The sequence below is a fragment of the Miniopterus natalensis genome, chromosome 1, assembly GCF_054644295.1.
Source record: "Miniopterus natalensis isolate mMinNat1 chromosome 1, mMinNat1.hap1, whole genome shotgun sequence".
Taxonomy (NCBI): Eukaryota; Metazoa; Chordata; class Mammalia; order Chiroptera; family Miniopteridae; genus Miniopterus; species Miniopterus natalensis.
In genome coordinates this window covers 116,385,709-116,406,597 of record NC_142081.1, presented here as the reverse complement: position 1 = coordinate 116,406,597, position 20,889 = coordinate 116,385,709, and the positions used below count along the sequence as shown (strand labels likewise).

General features: G+C 40.8%; 2 protein-coding genes across 2 annotated transcripts in view; both read left to right on the top strand.

Annotated features, from left to right (window-relative positions):
- The window catches only part of LOC107545716 (fibrous sheath-interacting protein 2-like), a 98,163-nt gene that overhangs the window by 70,209 nt on the left and 7,065 nt on the right, over positions 1-20,889 (top strand). The window lies entirely within an intron of this gene.
- Positions 802-19,732, top strand: LOC148094356 (cyclin-Y-like protein 1). The gene is made up of 6 exons (XM_087817649.1): positions 802-932; positions 1,851-1,902; positions 2,745-2,864; positions 6,252-6,418; positions 17,613-17,775; positions 18,927-19,732. Exons 1-6 carry the CDS (start codon positions 802-804, stop codon positions 19,035-19,037), a joined length of 744 nt encoding a protein of 247 aa, XP_087673775.1. The 3' UTR covers positions 19,038-19,732.

The following is a 20,889-nucleotide window of genomic DNA, read 5'->3' as shown; positions in this document are numbered from 1 at the left end:
TATGAACATAATATTTCGTAAAAGAGAGTTACTTTGCACAACAAAAACATTGAATGGAAATTGTGTCATTTTTTTATATTTTTGCAAGTCTCTTTATGTCTGGTAATAGACATCAGCTGATCTCATGTATACCCTGTCTTCAGTCATTTGTGATTACTTCAGTTATCTTGATAATTTGTTTTGAAGAAACAATGTGAAGACCATGCCTGATGTAGCTGTATGGCTAGAAAAGGCTGTATTTTTAAATCCTTCAGATAATTGTGGATATCCTTTGATATTGTACCCAAAGTCCACAAGTGCTAGTTTCTTAAAGTAGTTACAATGGAATTTTAAACCATATCTATGAACTTCTAGTAAGGTCTCTATTAAATTAATATCCATTCAGATATCTTATATGCTGAATGAATCTTTTTATTGTAAATAATTTTATGATAATATTATGCCTTGGTCATTTGGAAAGCGTTGGTTCACATTTCTTTATACAGTATTAAAATTCACTTTTGTTAGTTAGCATCATATCACCACCAGTCTTCCCTGAAAATCCCTTAAGTATTCAAAAGCTGTCAGGCTCACACAAAAAAGGTACAAGTTTTCCCCAGTCTTGATTTTTAGCTTGATAGCTTGAATTGTTTCACTGGCAGCAAATATACAAGTTATTTTCCTTGAAGTGACATGCTTACTTTTCAGTTTTGAGAGACTGACAGTTATACTATCAAATAAAGATGTTATTCAATGAAAAAAGTCAATTGTTCAGCTCACAACTAAGTCACAAGTACTTTTCCTTAACAACCACTATTCGATATGCAGAAGTGCTTAATGCATACATTCCCCCTGTCAGATAGAAATAAGAATCAGCGTTTAATAACACCATCCTTACTGCTTTTTCAAGGATGTTCTCCAGAGAAGCAGAATTTGTTTTTCAACCAGTGGCCGTGAGGAATAGAGTGACTCCTAGCACAGGGCGGTTCCCCTGCCTTGACTCAGGCTCAGAAGCCAGTTTTACTGACTTTTCTTTTATACAGTCATTGCAATGTCAGTGTAGACGCAGGCAATGCCTTAGGATTTCTATAAAAACAGTTTTGGCCTCATGTGTCTCCTGAAACTGGTCTAGGGGACCCCACAGGCCTGTAAAACACATTCGGAGAACCACTGTGTGGAAAATTAAACTTAAAAACAGACTGGTTTTCCTGGCCAGTGAGGCTCAGTTGGAGCATGGCCCCAAGGGGGCAGGTTCCATTCCCAGTCAGGGCACATGCCCAGGTTGTGGGTTCGGTTCCATCAGGCCACGTTCCTGGGTTTCAGGTTCGATCCCCAGTTCGGCGTGTGCAGGAGGCAGCCTTTCCATGTGCGTCTTTTCCCCTCACTCCCCCTTCCTCTCTAAAACCAATAACTGGTCATTTTTAAAATAAAAAGGCAAGTTTTAACTCAAACTGTTTAAAAAAGAAGAAACACACAATAATAATATAATATCGGAAACTAACAAGAGAAGCGAAACTGGGAAACATGAGTCTCGTATTCACATGAATGGCCCGGCTCCTGCTCGGTGACGCGCTCCTGTGTGGCCCAGGGCGAGGCAGCGGATCGCGTCTGTCTGGGTGACCAGCGTCGCCTGTCAGGGAGGGTCAGCGCCTGGAGGGGCAGCTCTGGCTGCTCACTGTGGAGGAGATTTCACAGAATTGGATGTGCTGGGTAAAAAGAGGCCAGAAACTTCTTACGGAATCTAAGAATTAGTAGGACTCTGTAGAAGGTTAAGCTTCTCCCTCCAGCCCTCTCTCCACTCCCAGCAGATGTGTTACTAAGATATTCACAATTCCTGGATTTGTTTTTAAAATCACCTTCTTATTTTATAGAGATGGAAATAGATCCAAGGACATTTTTGATGAAAGGCTGCACCCGCTGACAGTAAGTATCAGTTGTACTGAGGCTGTATTTTTTCCCATATAATTATGTGTATTTCATGATGATTTGCTTAGAAATTAATCACTAGAAGAAAATTACTCCCTCCAGCTTGAGTCAAAATTACCTTCCTTTGGTTTCTTTCTCACCCCATGTTGTAGCTAATTATTTTACAAAGGGAATGTTGTATAGGAAATATGTCAGTAAGAACTGAGCTTCAGCTTTGTACAGGTGGTGAGCTAAGGTGAGTAAACATGCCCCCTCCAGAAAAGTATATCATTTTAAAAGATAGTTTTCAGTAGCATCAGACAATATGAATATTTGTAAGTAAACCTAACAGATATGTGAAGATCTCTATGAAGAAAATTAAACAACTATTTAAATTTTGAATAAATTAGAATGGCAAAAAAATTTCCAGTTCCCATCTTCTGATGCCCTAGAGCAATATGTGACTGCTGCCTGCTGTTTAGCACGGCACAGCCTTAGGGCCCTGTGGGTACAGGAAACTGGAAACACATTTTCAGAGTTGGTTGCAGAGAAGTAGGACATGAGGATGAACAAGTCCTTTGAGCCTAAAGATAGTTTACATTTAGGTAGAATTCTGTATGGGGAAGGTGGAAAGGAACATGGAACTTTTCTGAGGTTGTGCCTGCATTTATCTTAAATGAGTGTCAGTATTGAATATTGTTTTTTAAGGTCCCATTGTTTATATTTAAAAGACTAAAAGACATGTCACCCAATCAAAATTATTTTCAGGGGCACGTGGGCACAGGTAGGAGACGGCTCTCAGGAAAGCACTTTTTGTTTTTCTTCAGTGGATAGTGACATTGCATTTTTCCTCCTTTCAGCAGGAAGCGGTTCCAGAGGAAAACTTCGATCGTAATCCTGATCCTGAAACTATTTACGGATTCATTCGGCCTTTTTTCAATGACCTAAATCTAACAGCTGAATTTTCAATAACAACTTTGGTAAGATAGTTCTTTCAGAACTTTATTAAGGGAAACCTATCAAGGGAGGTGAAATACACACATTTGAGCTTAATAATCATTATGATTTCAAATGCCCTTGCTTTTCTCATCCCAAAACACTTGCTATTAAAGGCAGCAGGAGAGGTTTCCTGTTTCTCCCTCCACACCTTAGGAGACATGTGCACACCTACAAGGTATGCTGATGGGGCAGGATGTTGGCAATAACAGAATGTTGTGGGCCCCAGGTAGTGACCGGTTCAGTGTAGGTCTAAGCTGAGTCCCAGGCTGTATTCCCCAGGCAGTCCTGATGCGTGTCCTGATTGGGAACTAAAGCCCTAAATTCTCTGTTCCTTGGATGATGGGTGTTCACCCATCCTTGCTGTCCTCTCGTGCCTGCCTGTGAAGTTGCCCAGGATTGGCATGCAGTGGTGCCTGACAAGGCTTTGCTAGTTGCCTGCTAAGCTACAGCTGTGTGAGGACCTTTGTGTCATTCATACAGAATTCCTATGGTCAGATTTTATCATCTGGAATAAGTGGTCCTATTCTAGTGAGAAGTAATGGGATTGTACTAATTCCTGCTCCAGCAAACCTAAAGGGGAAAGTCTACTGCTTGGCCTGGAGGGAAAGATTCCTTAGGTCAGTGCCGCCTCCTTCAGTATTCAGTTCAAACCTTGGAGAGGCAGCCTGTGCTTCTGAATAGAGACCCCTGAATGGGCAATGGGTCAGATGCAGGACTTTTCATGGAGCTACCAGCCACTTGGAGCGCTTAGCACATGCTGGAGAAAGGCAGGAGTGGGGCTCCCATGAGGGGAGCAAGTGATACAGGAGGGAGAGCATCTGGGTTGGAAGAGGCGAGTTCTCTGTAGACGAGTTAAGCTTGATGCACCTGCGAGACAGCAGAGTGGAGGTCTCTAGAAATCAGTCGAATGCATGGAATTAGAGCATGGGTCTGAGCTAGGGGTAGGGAATTAGGATTAGCTGTTCAAATGCAGAGAAAGTAGGTGAATATAAAGCGTACAGAAGATAGAACAGTGACATGAATAGGTATGCAGTGGATATTTATGGAATAAGCAACTTCTTGGCAGCATTTAGCATTTTGACCACGCTCTCTTGAACCTCACTTATCTTGACTTCTATTTATTATTTTTTCCTTTTGCCACCACTGTAAGCCAGTCCTGGGGCCTTCTCCCTTTAGTGTGATAGTCCTTACAAATCTAAGTGCTGAGGATGGAGAGACCTCACTGAACTATAGAAGATGAGGAGCTCTGGACTTACAGGCAGAGGGGACAAGTGCAAGATTCTGAGACGGGAATGTGTTTTTTGTGACTGAGGAACAGTGAGGTATGGCCATTGTGCTCAGAGAGTGGAATGAGGGAAAGAATGTAGGACATGAGGCCAAAGAAGGGCAAGTCCTATATTTCAGGGCCTTGTAGCTTGCAAGCCATGGGAAGAAGTTACATTTTTATTTGTTTGATAGGAATTCTTTGTCAGATATTGAGCAGGGAAGAGAAGTGTTCTTAGTTAGAGACTGTCCTGGCTACTTTTGGGGAGAAGAGATTGTAGCTGGGAGTCTGACTGAAGACCAAGAAGTCAGGAGGAAATAACAGTGACACAGGTGAGAAGTGACAAATAGAAGAGATAGCAGCCTGATTTCCAATGACAGGTGGAGATGACAAGAATTGCTAACCGATTGGAGCAGGGTAACTCAATTGGAAGTTTTTGGCCAAGGACCTAGACCAGTGACAGTGCCCTATATGATGTTAGGGAGTGCTTGGGGAGTGGGGATGAAGAGCTCTGGTTTGCATGCCAAAGGCACCGATGGCCTTAGCAATAATGCTTTCAGTAGAGTGTCAGTACCAGGGGCAGACTAAAGTGGGTTGAGGAGAGAATGGGAGATGAGAAGCAGCATCAGGGCATTTGCTGTGAGCAACGTGAGGAAGCAGTCTTGGGGTTGCAGGGGGTGGGAGGGGAACAACATAAACACATTCACATTGAGGGCAGTCTCTGGAGGACAGAGGAATTGTCAGAGAGAGGCAATTGTGGGAGTTGTTCTTCAAAAGTGCGATGGGATCGATGTCTCTGATAGAAGAGTTTCAGCGAGAAGAGAAATCTCAATTCCACTGACACAGGAGGGCAAGTGGTATAAATGAATGAATAGTGCCACATAGCACATCTGCCAGTGAAGGTGATGGGAAGTTGAGAGATTGCCAACATTGTGTAAGTGCCTCTAATTATTCCCATAAAGTAGAAAGTTGAACTTTGTAAGGAGGTTCATTCTTAAAGTACCTGACAGCCCTGAGTTTTGGTAGATTGTTGGAAACTTTCACGAAGAACACATAATGTTCAATAACCGTTTGTTTTTTTAAATACAGTTGAATTTGAAGACCTTTGGTAAATCTGAGCTGTCAATCTGATAACCTCAGACAGTAAATATACTCTTTAAAGTGGGACTTTCTTCTTTTTGTCCGATGGCACACATGCTCTTCTGCAAAGCATCCTTTGGGGTAACAAGGCACCGCTTGCCTCTATAGCCTTTATTTAGCTGTTAACTTCACCCAGTTCTTTGTGGAATAGACATAGAATATGTGAAAGAAATCATGAAACCTCACCAGCTACCTGGCAGGTTTAGAGGAGGACCAGGGATAGACACTGGCAGCTCTGTTACCACCTGAAACCAATAGAATTGACTAAGCTTCTGGTTGTGTGAGACAGAGATGAATTTCATGAAATGATAATGGAGATGTGAAGCTTGGGGGATATAAAAGGACTGTTCTTTGTCTGCGTGTGTGTTTCTTTCAAGGACACTAAGTCCAGGAATACTTGACAGCTGCTCGGACCTGCCTCACGCACTCCTGTCTGTCCTGCCTGTCCTGCTGCACCCACAGCAGCCACTGGGGGGCTCTCTTGATGACCAGGTTTTATCTTCTGCTTGTGCCACAAAAGGAGTAGTTACTGTGTAAAGAAGATACAAATGTGCTCAGTGTTACCAGGGATTTACATACTCAAGTGCTCTGTAAAATCGCCCCATAACTACCAGCCAGGTATGAAGCAGTGCGCATGGCAGGCACTCAGGCATCTGCGCCGGGCCTGGGTGTGCTGCCCTTTACCAGTGGGATGGTAATAACATTCCTTCAGGGAGCCCTTTGCCAAGGTGTCCATTCATTCCTGTGACCGAAAAATGGGCTGGGGGAAAATGGGCAAAGTCGGCAACAAAAGTATTTGATTTGCAGCTGTGACTTGGCCTCTGGCTTTGGCTGTCCAAGCAGCCTCTGTAGAACCTAAGAGTAAAAGGCGTGTCAAAAACAGATGAAATCTGTCATTCCTAACGGTTCTTACCGCAGCACTTAAACTGAACTAGAATCAAAGACCAGTGTTCTACTTTTGCAGATTTACTTAGAAAGACTTACAGTTTATGCTGAGATCGACATTTGCCCCACGAACTGGAGGAGAATTGTTCTGGGAGCCATTCTTCTTGCTGCCAAGTATCTGCGCGACTGGGTTGTACGGAATTATCGCTTCTGCCAAATCCACCAGGGCATCACACTCAAGGACATGTGAGTTTGCAAGGTTTTGGTGAACTTTCTAACCATTTTCCAATACCTCTTTTGGCCCCATAATGTTTACATATTAAGAAATATTTTTAAAGGTTCCATTGTGCAGAGAACTGAATGAGGCATACAAGTACATTCATTTTTCTATCCACATTTGCTATAACAATTCATATCCCTCACTAATCAGTAGGCCTTCATGTGCTATTGTTTCAATAATCTTCGTGATAATTTGGAATGTAATTTCCTGATGTTTATTTGCAAATATTTTACAAGCTAACATCCTAAAACAACAGTGCTATTAATATCTTCATGGCTTTCTGAAAGCAGTCTACCAGTTCCAGTCTTTTTCTTCCCCTTTTTCTTTTTTACTTATTTATTCTTTTTTCCCAGTTAGAGTTTACATTCAATATTATTTTGTATTAGTGTTGGGTGTACAGCATCATGGTTAGAAAATCATACACTTTGCAAAGGGAAATGATGTGGTATTTGTATTTCTCTGACTGACTTATTCCACTTAGCATAATCCCCTCTAGGTCCATCCATGCTCTCACAAATGGTAAGATTTCACTCTATGGAAAGATTTCTTTTCATGGCTGAGGAATATGCCATTGCTTTTTCATCCACTCATCTATTGATGGGCACTTGAGTTGCTTCCATAGCTTGAGGATTGTAAATAATACTGCAGTGAACACAGAGGGCATAGATTGTTTTGAATTCGTGTTTTGGGTTTCTTCAGATACATTCCCAGAAGTGGAATCACTGAGTCATAAAGCAGTTCCCTTTGTAATTTCTTGAAGAAACTCCATAATGTTTTCCACAATGACGGCACCAATCTGCATTCCCACCAAAAGTGTGCAGTGTTCCCTTTTCCCCACATCCTCCTCAGCACTTGCTGTTTGTTGATTTATTGATGATGGACATTCTGACAGGTGTGGGGGGAAATCTCATTGTGGTTTAATTTGCATCTCTCTGACGATTAGTGATGTTGAGCATCTTTTCATATGTCTGTTGTCCATCAGTGTGTCCTCTTTAGAGAAGTGTCTGTTCAGGTTCCCTGTCCATTTTTATTTGGATTGTTTTTATTTTTCCTGTTGAGTTATATATGTTTTTTATAAATTGTGAATAATAACCCCCTTACCAGATATATCATTGTCAAATATGCTTTCCCATCAGTAGGTGGTCTTTTTATTTTGTTAATGTTTTGTTTTGCTGTGTTAAAACTTTTTTGTTTGATGTAGTCCCATTTGCTTATTTTTTCTTTTGTTTCACTTGCTTAGGTAATCTATTAGCAAAATAATATTACTAAGAGAAATGTTCCAGGTTTTACTGCCTGTTTTCTTCTAGGAGATTTATGGTTTTGAATCTTAAATTTAAGTTAATAATTCATTTTGAGTTTATTCTTGTATATGGTGTAAGGAGGTGGTCTACTTTCATTTTTTGGAAGTATCTGTCTAATTTACCATTTATTGAGTTGACTGACTTTACTCCATTGACTGATCTCTCCTCCGTTGTCAAGTATTAATTTACCATATAGTTGTGGGTTTCTTTCTGGGCTTTCCATTCTGTTCCATTGATCTATAGGTTTGTTTTTATGCCGTTACCATGCTGTTTTGATTACTATACGCTTGTAGTATAGTTTGAAATCAGGTTGCATGATACCCCCAACCTTGTTTGTTTTTTTCTCAATTGCTCTGAATATTCAGGGTCTTTTGTTGTTCCATATAAAATTTTGGCTTATTTGTTCTACTTCTGTAAAATACATCTTTGGTATCTTGATAGGAATTTCATTGAATCTATAGATTGCTTTGTGTAGTATAGACATTTTAAAGATGTTAATTCTTTCTATCCATGAGCATGGTATATGAGTCCATTTATTTGTATCTTCTTCACCTTCTTTCTTGAGTGTCTTGTAATTTTCCAAGTACAGAGGTCTTTTTACCTCCTTAGTTACATTTATTCTTAGGTATTTTTTGTTGTAATTATATATGCGATTGTTTTGTAGTTTGCCTTTTTGATAGTTCATTATTGGCATATAAAAGTGCAACTGATTTCTTGATATTTATCTTGTATTTGCTACTTTACTGAATTCATTTTTCAGTTCTGGTAGGTTTTTTGGTGTAATCTTTAGACTTTTCTATACATAGTAACATGTCATTAGGAAATTATGACAGTTACTTATTCCATTACAATTCTGTGGCCTTTTACTTTTTCTTACTGTCTGATGGCTCTGGCTAGGACTTCCAGTACTATGTTGAATAAGAGTGGTGAAGGTGGACATCCCTGTCCTGGTTCTGATCTTAAGGGAAACTATTGCAGTTTTTCTTCATTGAGTGTAATGTTAGCTGTTTGTTTGTTATATGTGGCCTTTATTTTGTTGTGATATGTTCCATCTGTTCTTACTTTGCTGAGAGTTGTTATCATAAATGGGTTATGGAATTCATGAAATTTTTTTCTGCATCTCTTGATATGACCATATAGTTTTACCTTTCATTTTGTTCATATTTATGTGTGTCATGTAAATTGATTTGCAGATATTATTCAGACTTTGTATCCTAGGAATAAAGTTCACTTAATCATGGTGTATGATCTTTTTAATGTATTGCTGAATTCAGTTTGCTAGTATTTTGTTCAAGATTTCTGTATCTATGTTCATCAGGGATAGTGTAGTATAATTTTCTTTCTTTTTAGTGTATTTATCTGGTTTTGGAATTAGGATAATGTTGTCCTCATAAAATAAGCTTGGGAGTCTTCCATCGTCTTGAATTTTTTGGAATAGTTTGAGAAGGATTGGTGTCAGTTCTTCTTTGAATATCTGGTAAAATTTACCTGTGACATCATGTCCAGAACTTTTGTTTGTTGGAAGTTTTGTTTTTTATTTTAATTATTACAGCTTCTATTTCATTAGCTGTAATCAGTCTATTCAGATTTTCTATTTCTTTTTTGTACAGCTTTAGAAGATTGTATATTTCTAGGAATTTATCTATCTCTTCTAGATTATCTAATTTGTTGGAATATACTTGTTCATAATCTTTTCTGATAATCCTTTGTATTTCTTTGGTGTCAGTTCCTACTCTTTCATTCCTGCTTTTATTTATTTGAGTCCTTTCTCTCTTGATGAATCTGGCTAAAGGTTTATCATCTTGCTTATTTTTTCAAAGAAAACCAGATCTTGGTTTATTGATCTTTTCTATGATTTTTAAAATTTTTATTTTGTTTATTTCCACTATGGTCTTATTATTTTCTTCCTTCTACTCAATTTGGGCATTGTTTGTTATTCTTTTTGTCATTCCTTTAGGCATAATGTTAGATAGTTTACTAAAATTTTTCTTATTTCTTGAGGAATACTGGTATATGAATTTCCATCTTAGAACTGCTTTTGGTGTATTTAATATATTTTGGGTTGTTGTGTTTTCATTTTCATTTGTCTCAAGGTACCTTTCGATTTCTTTTTTGATCTAATTGTTAACCCATTGATATGTTAGTTAAATCCTACTTAATTTTTTTAAATCTTCACTTGAGGATATGTATTTATTGATTCTTAGAGAGAGAGAGAGGAACCTGGATCAGCTGCCTCCCATACGTGCCCACACCAGGGATCGAATCTACAACCTAGGTATGTGTCCTCATAGAGAATCGAACCCTCAGACGTTTGGTGTATGGGACTATGCTCCAACCAAATGAGCAACCCAGCAGGGCAGTTACATGTTATTCAGTCTCCATGTGTTTGTGTGTTTTTCAGTTTATTTTGTAATTAACTTTTAGTATTATACACTAAAAATTAATCAGAGAAGATGCTTCATATGATTTCAGTTTCCATAAATTTATTGAAACTTGTTTTGTGTCCTAACATGCAGTTTATTTTAGAAAGTATTCTCTGTGCACTTGAAGTATATTGTGCTTCTTTGAGGATAAATTCTCTGAAAATATCCATTGAATCCATATGGTCTAGTGTGTCATTTAAGATGGGTGTTTCCTTGTTGATTTTCTTTCTGAAAGGCCTATCTATTTATGTCAATTGGGATGTTAAAATCTCCTCCTGTAACTGAATTACTGAGGATTCTGTAGCTGCTTTATATATTTAGGTGCTCCTATATTTGTGCATAAATGTTTACAAGGGTTATATCCTCTTGTTGGATTGATCCCTTTATCACTGTGTAGTGTCCTTTTTGTCTCTTATTATAACCTCTTTTTTAAAGTCTATTTTGTCAGATATACGTATTAGTAGCCCAGCTTTTTTTCCCATTTGCATGAAATATCTTTTACCATCCATTTACTTTCAGTCTCCATGTTTCTTTCATCTTAGTTGGGTCTCATGTGGACAGAATATGTATGTCTTATATTCTTATTCAGTCAGCTACCTTTTGTCTTTTGATTCGAGCATTCAAGTAATTGACATTTAAAGTGATGATTCATCGATATGTATTTAATACCATTTCATTCCTTCTAACTATATGTATGTTTTTCCTTTTATATTCTTAAAGGAGATCCTTTACTTTTCCTGTAGTTCTGTTTTGGTATTAATGAACTGCTTTAGCTTTTTCTTGTTTAGGAAGCTCTTTATTTCTTTTTCAATTTTAAATGATAGTCTTGGTGGGCAGAGTAGTCTTGCTTGTAGATCCTCTCTTTTCATCACTTTGAATATGTCCTGCCTGTGCCTGTGGCCTGAAATGTTTCTGTTGAGAAATCAGTTACAGTGCTCAGTTACTAGATATTAGCATGGCCTGTGCACAAGGATGACATGCAAATTTGTGCAGCGTTCCATAATTTTAGTCAGTGAAGCATGCAACAGACTGATGTGTATCAGAGGGAAAGGGGGAGTTTGGAAGAGATTAAGTGAAGAACTTATAGGCATATATGCACAATACATGGACACAGAAAATAGTGCAGTAAAAGTTTGGGGATGGGTGGGTGTAAAGTGGAAGGGGTCTAAGGGGAGGGAAGAGACATCTATAATACTTTAAACAATAAAGATAAAATTAAAAGATAAAAAGGAAGGCTTTAACAGTAAAAAAAAAAAAATCAGTTGCATTCTTTTGGGAGCTAGCATTTAGGTAACTAATTGCTTTTCTCTTGCTGCTTTGAAAGTTCTCTCTTTGTATTTAATCTTTGCCACTTTGTGATTTATCTTGGTGTGAGCCTCTTTGGGCTCATCTTGTTTGGGACTCTCTGCACTTCCTGGACTTCTGTGTCTTTTTCCTTCACCAGGTTAGGGAAATTTATAGTCATTATTTCTTCAAATAAGATCTTAATTACATGCTCACATGGTCGCTCTTTTTTCATTCTGGGATCCCTATGATGCTGATATTGTTATACTGCATGTTGTCCCAGATGTCCCTTAAACTATCCTCATTTTTTACAATTTTGTTTTCTTTTTGCTGTTTTGTTTATTTTCTTCTGCCTTGTTTCCAAATCACTAATTGAGTCCTCTACTTCATGTAAACTACTGTTTATTCTTTAAAGTGTACTCTTCATTTCAGATATTCTTCCTTTTGACTGGTTCTTTTGTTTGTTTGTCTGTTTGTTATCATCACCTGAGAATATTCTTCCATTGCTTTTCAGAGAGAGTAGAATAGAGGAAGGGAGGGAGAAAGGTGGAGAGAGAGAGAGGATCATCGATGTGAGAGAGACACATCGACTGGGTGCCTCTTGCATGCACACAGACTGGGGACAGAGTGTGAACCAGCAACCCAGGTATGTGCCTTTGACCGGGAATCAAACCCATGACACTTCCGTGCTCACAGTGATGCTCTAAACACTGAGCAACACTGACCAGGGCCTGACTAGTTCTATTTTATGATTTCTAGGTTTTTATTCATGCTGTTGAAGTTCTCACCAAGTTTCTTGAGCATCCTTATAACCATTGTTTTGAACTCTGTATCTGGTAGATGGCTTGATTTCATTTTATTTAATTATTTTTCTGGAGATTTCTTCTGTTCTTTCATTTGAGGCATGTTTCTTTGTCTCCCCATTTTGACTATCTCTCTGTGTTTGTTTCTGTGTATTAAGTCATTCTGCTATGTGTCTCTGCCTTGGTAGGGTGGCCTTATCTAGTAGGTATCCTGTGGCACCCATGGCACACTCTGGAATCACATTAACTGGTGCTCCAGGAATGTTTCTTGTGTGAGATAGGTAAGCCCTTCTGTTGTAGTTTAGTCATCATTGCTGTTGGCCCATCTATGTGTGGGATTGATCCTCATGCTGATTGACTGTGAGGATTGACCTTGACCACAGTGTATGAGCTGCTGTGCAGGAGCTTCCACATGAAGCAAAATTCACCTCAGCAGGGTCTTTGCTTCCTGAGATCTCCCTTTGGATGTGCTGCTTATGGAGCTAATTGCTTCCTGTTCTGATGCTTTCTCAAGCTTGCCACTGGGTATATTGGCTTTGAGGCCTTTTGGGGTTGACTCAGTGCAGGTCAGTGTCAGACTCTACCTGTGACTGGCCCTGGGCAATCACCTTGGAGCTATAAAGCGAGTCACAGTTTGCTGCTGCCCTTGCTTTGACTGGGAGTGCATGGGAAGGGCCAAGCTGCTCATCAAGGCCACCTCCCACCAGCAGTGAGCTTTGGTGTAGGTCAGCCAAAGTCCCAAGGCACTTCACAATCCACCTTTACCTGCCTCCACTTGGAGGGTGCCTGTTAAGCTCAGCCACTAAAAGAGCCTCTGGCAGCACCAAGTTACTTGAGTTAGGGTCTCAGTGAGTCATCAGGGAGGGGCAAATGGTGTTCATCGGGCTGATACAAATTCAAACTTGGTGCCAGTGCTGAGTCTCAGGCCACTCAGAAAAAAATTCCCAGGGTACATCAAGGCCAGTTGACAAATGCTGGGTGCACATAGACATTTTTGGTGGAACGGTGTCTCAGAGAGTCATGTAGGGTGAACCAACAGAGTTTATCAGGCCCAAACAGACCAAGATTTGGTGGTTTGAAGGGATGGTTCTGCACCAGTTGAACATGAGAGGGAAAATTGGCCCCTGACTTGAAGCTACGCAATTCAGTCTGTCCTTGATTCAGCCGGGACCTCCTGGAGATCCCCAGCGCAACAGGGCAGGGCTGTTAGGATTCCAGAAGGTGGAGCTAGTGGATCTCTTATGAGGCTGCGGTGGCACTTGTTAAGCTCTAAGGAATGGGGATGGGAGGAAAAGGCCCCTGAACCAAAGCCATACAACTCAGTCTCTGACACACCCTGAATCTGCCCAGACCCCTATACCCTGGACCCAGGTAGCTGAATTTTCTGTTGGATATGATCTCTGCAGAATGAGAGGACAGAGAGTTGGAGGGTGGGGTTATGCATTCTCTCAGGCTGATGTCATAAGAAAAGAGTCCTCAACGGAGAAAGATGATGTCTGTGGGCAGTGGGGGAGAGGGACTCAGCACAGAGACCCTGGCAGCTGTCCCTTAGCTCTTTCCCCAGAGCCACACATCCCAGTTTCTTTTCACTAGTCTGCACTGAGACACCCTCCTTTTGTTTGTGCTTAGGGTAAGTGACCATAAACAAGATTTTGTGTGCTGGCTCTTTAAGAGGGTGCCTGGGTTTCTGTGGGACTCCTGTCTCTCCCTGGAAGGCAGATCCCTGATGATTTTCATAGCCAGATGTTATGTGGGCTCCTTTTCCTGGCTCTGGTGCTCTGGGCTGGGTGCTGGGCGTGGGGCTGAGACCCTGTGCTTTAAGAGGAGACCTTTGTAGCTGAGATAGCCCTCTGGGTGCTTGGCCAGTGCACATGGGAGCCGGGGCCAGCCCTTTTCAAGTCTCTACCCTTCCTACCAGAAGCCTCTCGATGTGGCTTCTTCATAAATCCTTGGTTATGAGACTTCTGTTCAGCTAGTCTTCTATTGGTTATTCAACTTGATGGCTCTATACTTTAGTTGTAGTTCCATTGTTGTCCTGGGAGGAGTGAGGGTAACCTTTACCTGCTCTACCACCATTTTGGATCCCTCTCAACATTTTTCTGTTGTCCCCAGTCCGTGTTTAAGGGGCATACATCTGGCCTTTGAAGTAAATTTTTGGCCACTGCTATGGCCTTAGCGCCACTAGACTATTGAGCAGGTTCTAGCTTAAACCTGAGTCACACATTGTATATTTGCATTTGCTCCTCTTTTCCTCCTTTTATCTAAAGTTGTGTGAAAGAAACCATGATAGAGGATTAGCCACATATACAGGTTTCAGATACCTGTGCTCTCTCCTGCTCTTTAATGAGCATTTCATGTGTTTAAAAATAGATCTGATGATTTAGGAAGGTCCTACCTCTCAGGCAGTTAGAGAAACATCCCTGGCCTCTCCCAGTGCCCACCCCGTTAGAGAATTTTCAGGGGCACTCAGCAACCGCAGCAGTGCTTTGTGGGAGGCCATGGGTTACCCATGAGGGTGCTCCTCAGAGCTGGCATGCAGAGATGGGAGTGGAACCCCAAACATCACAAGGAGTTTTGATCGGGCCACCAGAGCTGCTGTGAAGGGCCCTGAATGCGGTAGGCAGGATGAGCCCAAAAGGTATTTCCAGCAGACAGAGTGCCTGCTTGACAGTGAAAATGTCTTTGTGTAAAGGGGATCCAATATCTGGTGATGAAAAAAGATTTGACTTTGGGGTGGTCTGCACACAATGCTATATACAGATGATATATCACAGAATTGTATGCTTAAAATGTATGTAATTTGATTAACCAGTATGACCTCAATAAATTTTATAACAATTTTGAAAAATATGTTTGTGGGTGGCATTTAAGAAAATGTGAAAGGACCCCTCTAGATTATATTTAACATCATAGGAAATTGAGATGATGGTGGGCAGTAGGCAGAATTTGTTTCTGTTACCTTTGCTCGTTACTCTAGAGAAGACCTTTTCAGAATGACCAAAATGCATATTGAGAACTAAAGTGAGAATAGTTGTGATGAAGAGAAAAGGCCAGGGATTATCAGTAGCTTTCAACGTGGCTTTTGGTAGAAAAGCAGACTTTGATAATCATGTAAACTGAGTAGTCAGAGTGACCTTGCTGGTAGTGATCTTAGCAAAGGGTATGACAGTAAATGATAAATTTGAAACCAATGCAATTACTTTTTGGGGGGAAGTTGCAGAAGCTAAAGTGACTTTGACACCACTGTCATCAGTCTTCCATCTGGTCCCTCAAGGGAAGGATAATTTGTGCTCATGAACACTAGATCCACCATGGTGGCAGCTGAAGTTTTCTAAAAACCCGCGACTCAGCTGGTGGGGCTCTGGTTCTAGTTATAACATCAGAGAACCTGCAGGGAAATGTGTGAGGTGTCATCAATGTGAGCTTCTGGGGAAATGGCTGCAGTGTCTAGGTACAGACCAGTTGTAGAGAATGCTTTTTGAGTATGAACAGAAAACACCAGGAGCTCTGTTTATAACAGACTGCTTTTGTATATGATCTTTGGTAATTGGGAAACACTATAACCTTGTTTCATGTACATTGGTATCATCCACCTGGTGTTGTTTTCTCCTATTGGTAGTGATCTCCTTGGAGTCTAAATTGAAAAATTGGTGTCTATCAGCTTTTTCTTAAAACTTCCCAACATCTATGTGTCTTTTTAGAATATGATTTTCCAGGGACATCTGTAATATTTTAAACAAAAATAAAATTTAAAAGTAAAAAAAAAAAGTAAAAAAAAATATATATGATTTTCCTTCAAAAAAGAAGTTGAACTGAGCAGCTACTACTCAGACAATTTGCTGTGCCTCTAACTAGCCTGCACTTCAGCCATGTAGCCATTGGAAAACTAAAACACAACAAACAAAAAACCAGACACTGCATGATCTGTAGGCATCACGCTTTGCTTCATGATTAATCCCTGTTAACACGCATGGTGACCCTAGGAAGGTGCTATACGTCACAATTAATGTGCAGTTGTGATGAAAATGTAAATGGGACAGTAAAGTGCATCTATTCCTGTAGCAAGTCTTGTTTATCTAATTATCAGAATATTACCTGGTTTACATTTCTATAGACTTATGGCCATTTGAACAGGAAATTAATTTTGGAAGTAGGTTGAGTTAGGTTTGAAGTGTAACAAGTGAGGAAAACCTGATTTCCGCTCATATTCTGACTATTCTCCATACCGGAGAACATCAAGCTTTTGCTGACCTATCCAATGGATAAAATATTAAAGCTTTAAAACTAGGAAAGCAAATATGTTTAAAAAGCTTCTCTTATGTTTGTTGAGGTATTTATCATTTTATTAATGATAATCAAGGGGTGATTGTGAAGTAGTACAGTTTACTGTAATTTTATATTTATTTAACTTCTTGGCAAGTGACAGCAGTGTGGTCACATAGCAAAGGGACTGCTCCCAAATTTCCTTTCCTCCTTTATTGAACGCACCTCACCTGGGAATGTCCCCCTGCTGTTCTGGGAAGGGGCAGGGCAGGCTGAACATTTCGGGATCTCATCCCCAGCGTGGGGAACACTGTTTGAGTTTGACTCTAGTGCTCTCTCAGAAGCCATATCATAAGGTGGGCTTAGTCCAGCCAAGACATCGATCTGTAATCTTCTGCCTTCCAGAGTTTTAAAACTGCATCCAGGTCTGTGAAAGTGACAGTTTCTCCCCAGTAAGGTTCAGGTGAACAGAAACTTGCATGTGCCCTTTGACATTAGCCCCGTGCACTGGGGGCGGGGAGGGTGTCCCTCTCCCCCTGAGTGTGGCATCTTTGTTTATTTATTTACTAGAGGTGATTCCTTGTTGCCTCAAGACTTGTCCCTCTAAGATAATAGTGGCAGCCCTCAGTGGCTCCGTTTGCTGCCGTGGCCATGTGCCCGCTCCTGTGTTGGCACATCTCTCCTTTCATGAGCCCCTTCCTGGCACAGGCCTGGTGAGGAAGCCCGCAGGGTCTCAGAGCTGAGAAACAGCCCCCGCAGCTCCTGCCGCCCGCACCGCAGCGGGGCCTGTGCGCGGGGAGGAGCGGGAGCCTCCAGCTGCGCCGCCGGGACTCTGGGGAACGAGCCCGGGCCAGCAGCACAGGGCTCAGGGGGACGTCCCCTGCTCCCCCTTGTCCCAACTCAAAGTGCTGGGGTGCGGAAGGGCCCCCGCCCTGCGCCCTGGGCGCTGTCTGAGCGTTAGCGCAGCAGCGCAGCGGGGCCTCTGCGGTCTCGTAACTAAGTCAGAGCAGCCTCGGGCTGAGCCGGGCCTGCGGGCGCCCGGGACTGACGCGCCCGTGTGGGTTTTGTGTTTTCCTTCTTCCTCAGAAATGAGCTGGAGACGCAGTATTTATTTCTACTCCGGTTTCGTCTGCACGTCTCTGCCAGTGTCTATGCCAAATATTATTTTGACCTTCGGTCCCTAGCAAGTGACCACAAATTGCCTAATGAGTTTGCTTGTCTGCGAAAAGAAAGAGCACAGGCCCTGGAGGTAAGGCTGCGGAGTCACAGAGTGGGGTTTCCACCAGACACCAGACACCATCTGTGGGTAACTCAGATTATGTAGGACAATGAAAAGCTTTTTCAACTACCAGGGTGAAGAAGACTTACTCACTCTTTCACATATTTCCGGTATCTTTTATGGCTGATAGGAAGAATCCCACTTTATAAGAAAATTATGTTTTCTGTGACTATGATTCAGAGTATTTTAAATCAAATTTAATCTTTGATGGTTTTTTTGAAACTGTGTTCTTTTTTGTAACCATACATGAATAATTTCTTACAATTGAATCACTAATCATATCTACAAACATAACCTACTTACCACCTTAACTAACTTTGCAAGTTCATGCCTTTTCTGTATGTCACAGTTCCGTCCCGTGAGTTTGTTAGACAAGCTCACCTGAGGGACCTGTATTAATTGTGGAATGTGTGTTTCACATACGCTGTTAGAAAGTACATGGGCTTTTAATGGAAATGGTAAAGTACATGGAACAGTCATATTTATGGCTTATGACCTTTGGTGATACAACAAAATTATTCACAACTGAAATGGACACGTTTAAAATGGACACTTTCTGTGGGACTTTGATCGCACTTTAGGAAACGGCGTGTTTCTACCATTTAAATTAAAGTGCAAGTGAAACAGTACCTTGTGGTGCTTCAGTCATTAGATCTTTCCTACCTTTCAGGAAAGTACAGCAGAAGCCTGCCTCATTTAAATTTGCTTAGAGCAGATAATAGCTAATAAAGACTGGGTAGAATTTAAGTAGCTGAGTAACACTCATTTTGCCCCCGTGCGTTTATTATATTTAAGGGACCAAGTGCTCAGGCAACAGGTGATAGTGTTGTTAGGAGCCTGTCACGCCTTAGACGCCATTGAGAAAACCCAAACTTTAAAATAAACCCTCCGTCCCCCTTTCCTCTGGCCATCTAATCACAGCCCCTAAGAGACTCGCCTCAGTGAATTAGCTTAAAGGAGAAGCCCAAGGGCTCGGCAGGGAGCCCGCAGCTGCCCACGGGCAGGAGCCGTCACCCGCCTGAGGAAGCGGCATGTGCGGCTCAGCGGTGGCGCTTTCTGTGCTCAGGCTGCAGCCCTGTGATTTCTAACGTGTCTGTGCTCTCTTTGATTTCTGCTCCTAGGCCATTTCCAGATATTGTGAAAACAAAAACCTGTGCAGGGCGGCTGTAAGAAAATCCCGCAGCTGCGATAACTTTAGTGCTGCGCAGCGGGCCAGTGCCATCTTATCTTAAATGAGGAGTGAGGGGCTGGGACATGGTGAGCCCCTCATGTGCCACGAATGGAGAAATGTCACCGCTCCTGCTCAAACCCAGCTAAGTGATTTCCTTTTAAGGGAGGAATGAGGGGAATTAACATGGTCAGCTTCTCATCTACAGTAACAAGGGCTGTGGAAATACCAAGGTGCCTCTTCCAGCAAGTTTAGTATTTCCTCTTAAAACAAAATGAAAATTTTCAACATCATGAGGAACTCTTTTAGCCTAAGCTTAATCCATGAGCCTTAGTATTTTTCATTTCCCTTTTGATTATTTTAACTACTAGAGGATATTACATTTGTTTATTTTTGCATTCAATTTTTGGAGAAATGGGAAATTTGTATCTTAAACTTTTCAAAATTTCTAGTAACCACCTACATAACATTCTCTTTTGAGCTTTGATGTTCCCATTTAGAAAGTTTAAAGTACCTATTTCTATATACTATAGTTACAAATGCTTTAATGTTTACTTTGATATTGGGGTGAGGGCCTTTTTGGACATCAGAAATTTCTTAAATATTTTTTGTTGCTCCCTAGTTCAAAATGGGCACTTTTTTTCCCATTATGTGTTATTTCCTTTCCTCCTGAACTTTTTAGACATTGTTAGTGTATATGAATTATTTTAAAGTAATTTTAATTATGAGTTTTAATTTCAGTTTTTTAGACTTTGAAGACTTCACTTTTTTTAAAATTGATGTTAGAGGGAGAGGTAAGGAGAGAGAGAGAAATGTAGATGTGGGAGAGAAATATCTACTGGTTGCCTCTCTTACAGGCCCGGAGACCAGGGATCAAACCCGAACCCAGGTATGTGCCGTGATCAGGATCTGAACCTGCGACACTCCAACAACTGAGCCACTTGGCCAAGGGAAAGATCCTCTTTAAAAGAAATTAAGTAACAACTCCTCTCATTATGAAAATCACATATTCTGTGGCCTTTATCCTTTGAATATTCTTATATAATTGGCCTACAAACTGCCAGAATGAACTCGTAAAATGGAGATTTCTGGTGGTACAGAAGCTAGAGGAAAAGAGTGGCTGTTCTCTTTTTCTTTTTAGGAACTATCTTGCTAGCAGGTGGCCTTTGGTAATCGGTAGTTCCATGGGCTTATATTGAATAAGTGACTTATTCTACCTATAATGCATTCCATCGACTATCATCTCTGGAAATTATTTTTAAAGAAATTAGCCAACTGATTTCTAGAAGGTGAATTCTGACTGTCTGTGATATCCATCTCGCTTTCCCCGTGGGACTGTCTATGATGCCCTATTTCCTCCTTGAGCTAAAATGTGTCTGTGACGTCAGAATCTCCTCTCCTGCTCTGCAGTTACAGTGGCAAATTGTAGGAGCAGCACATTGGCAAGGAAGAAATTATAAAATGAGAACAGTTCAATCACATCTCTTTTTCAGGCTTTTCAAGTATAAGCTTTCAGAAAATTTACCATTTTTAGAATTGGTACTACAGTAGAAGGAAATGAGTGGGAAATATTCACAAGGATGATAGTCAAAAATGTCATTAATATTGTTTTAAATATTTTCTGGGTTTTACTGGGTTGCATGTAAGTATGTTTACTAGTTCACTAAGATTATCAAACTTTTGGCAGGAATAGTTGAACAAATTTAAATTTCTTTTAAAGATTAGGTGCTTAAAGCCAGTCTGTATTAAAATGTAAGGAAATAGTTAGGTTTTTCTGTAACATTTTTTCTTTGTATCTTGGAATATACTGCGGACTGACTGTAGACTGTGCTGTACATTCCGTCATGATAGGTTCCATGGCCTCGTAATACCTTAACTTTGGTTCTCCAGTAATTGGTGGGCATACTCTGTTGAAT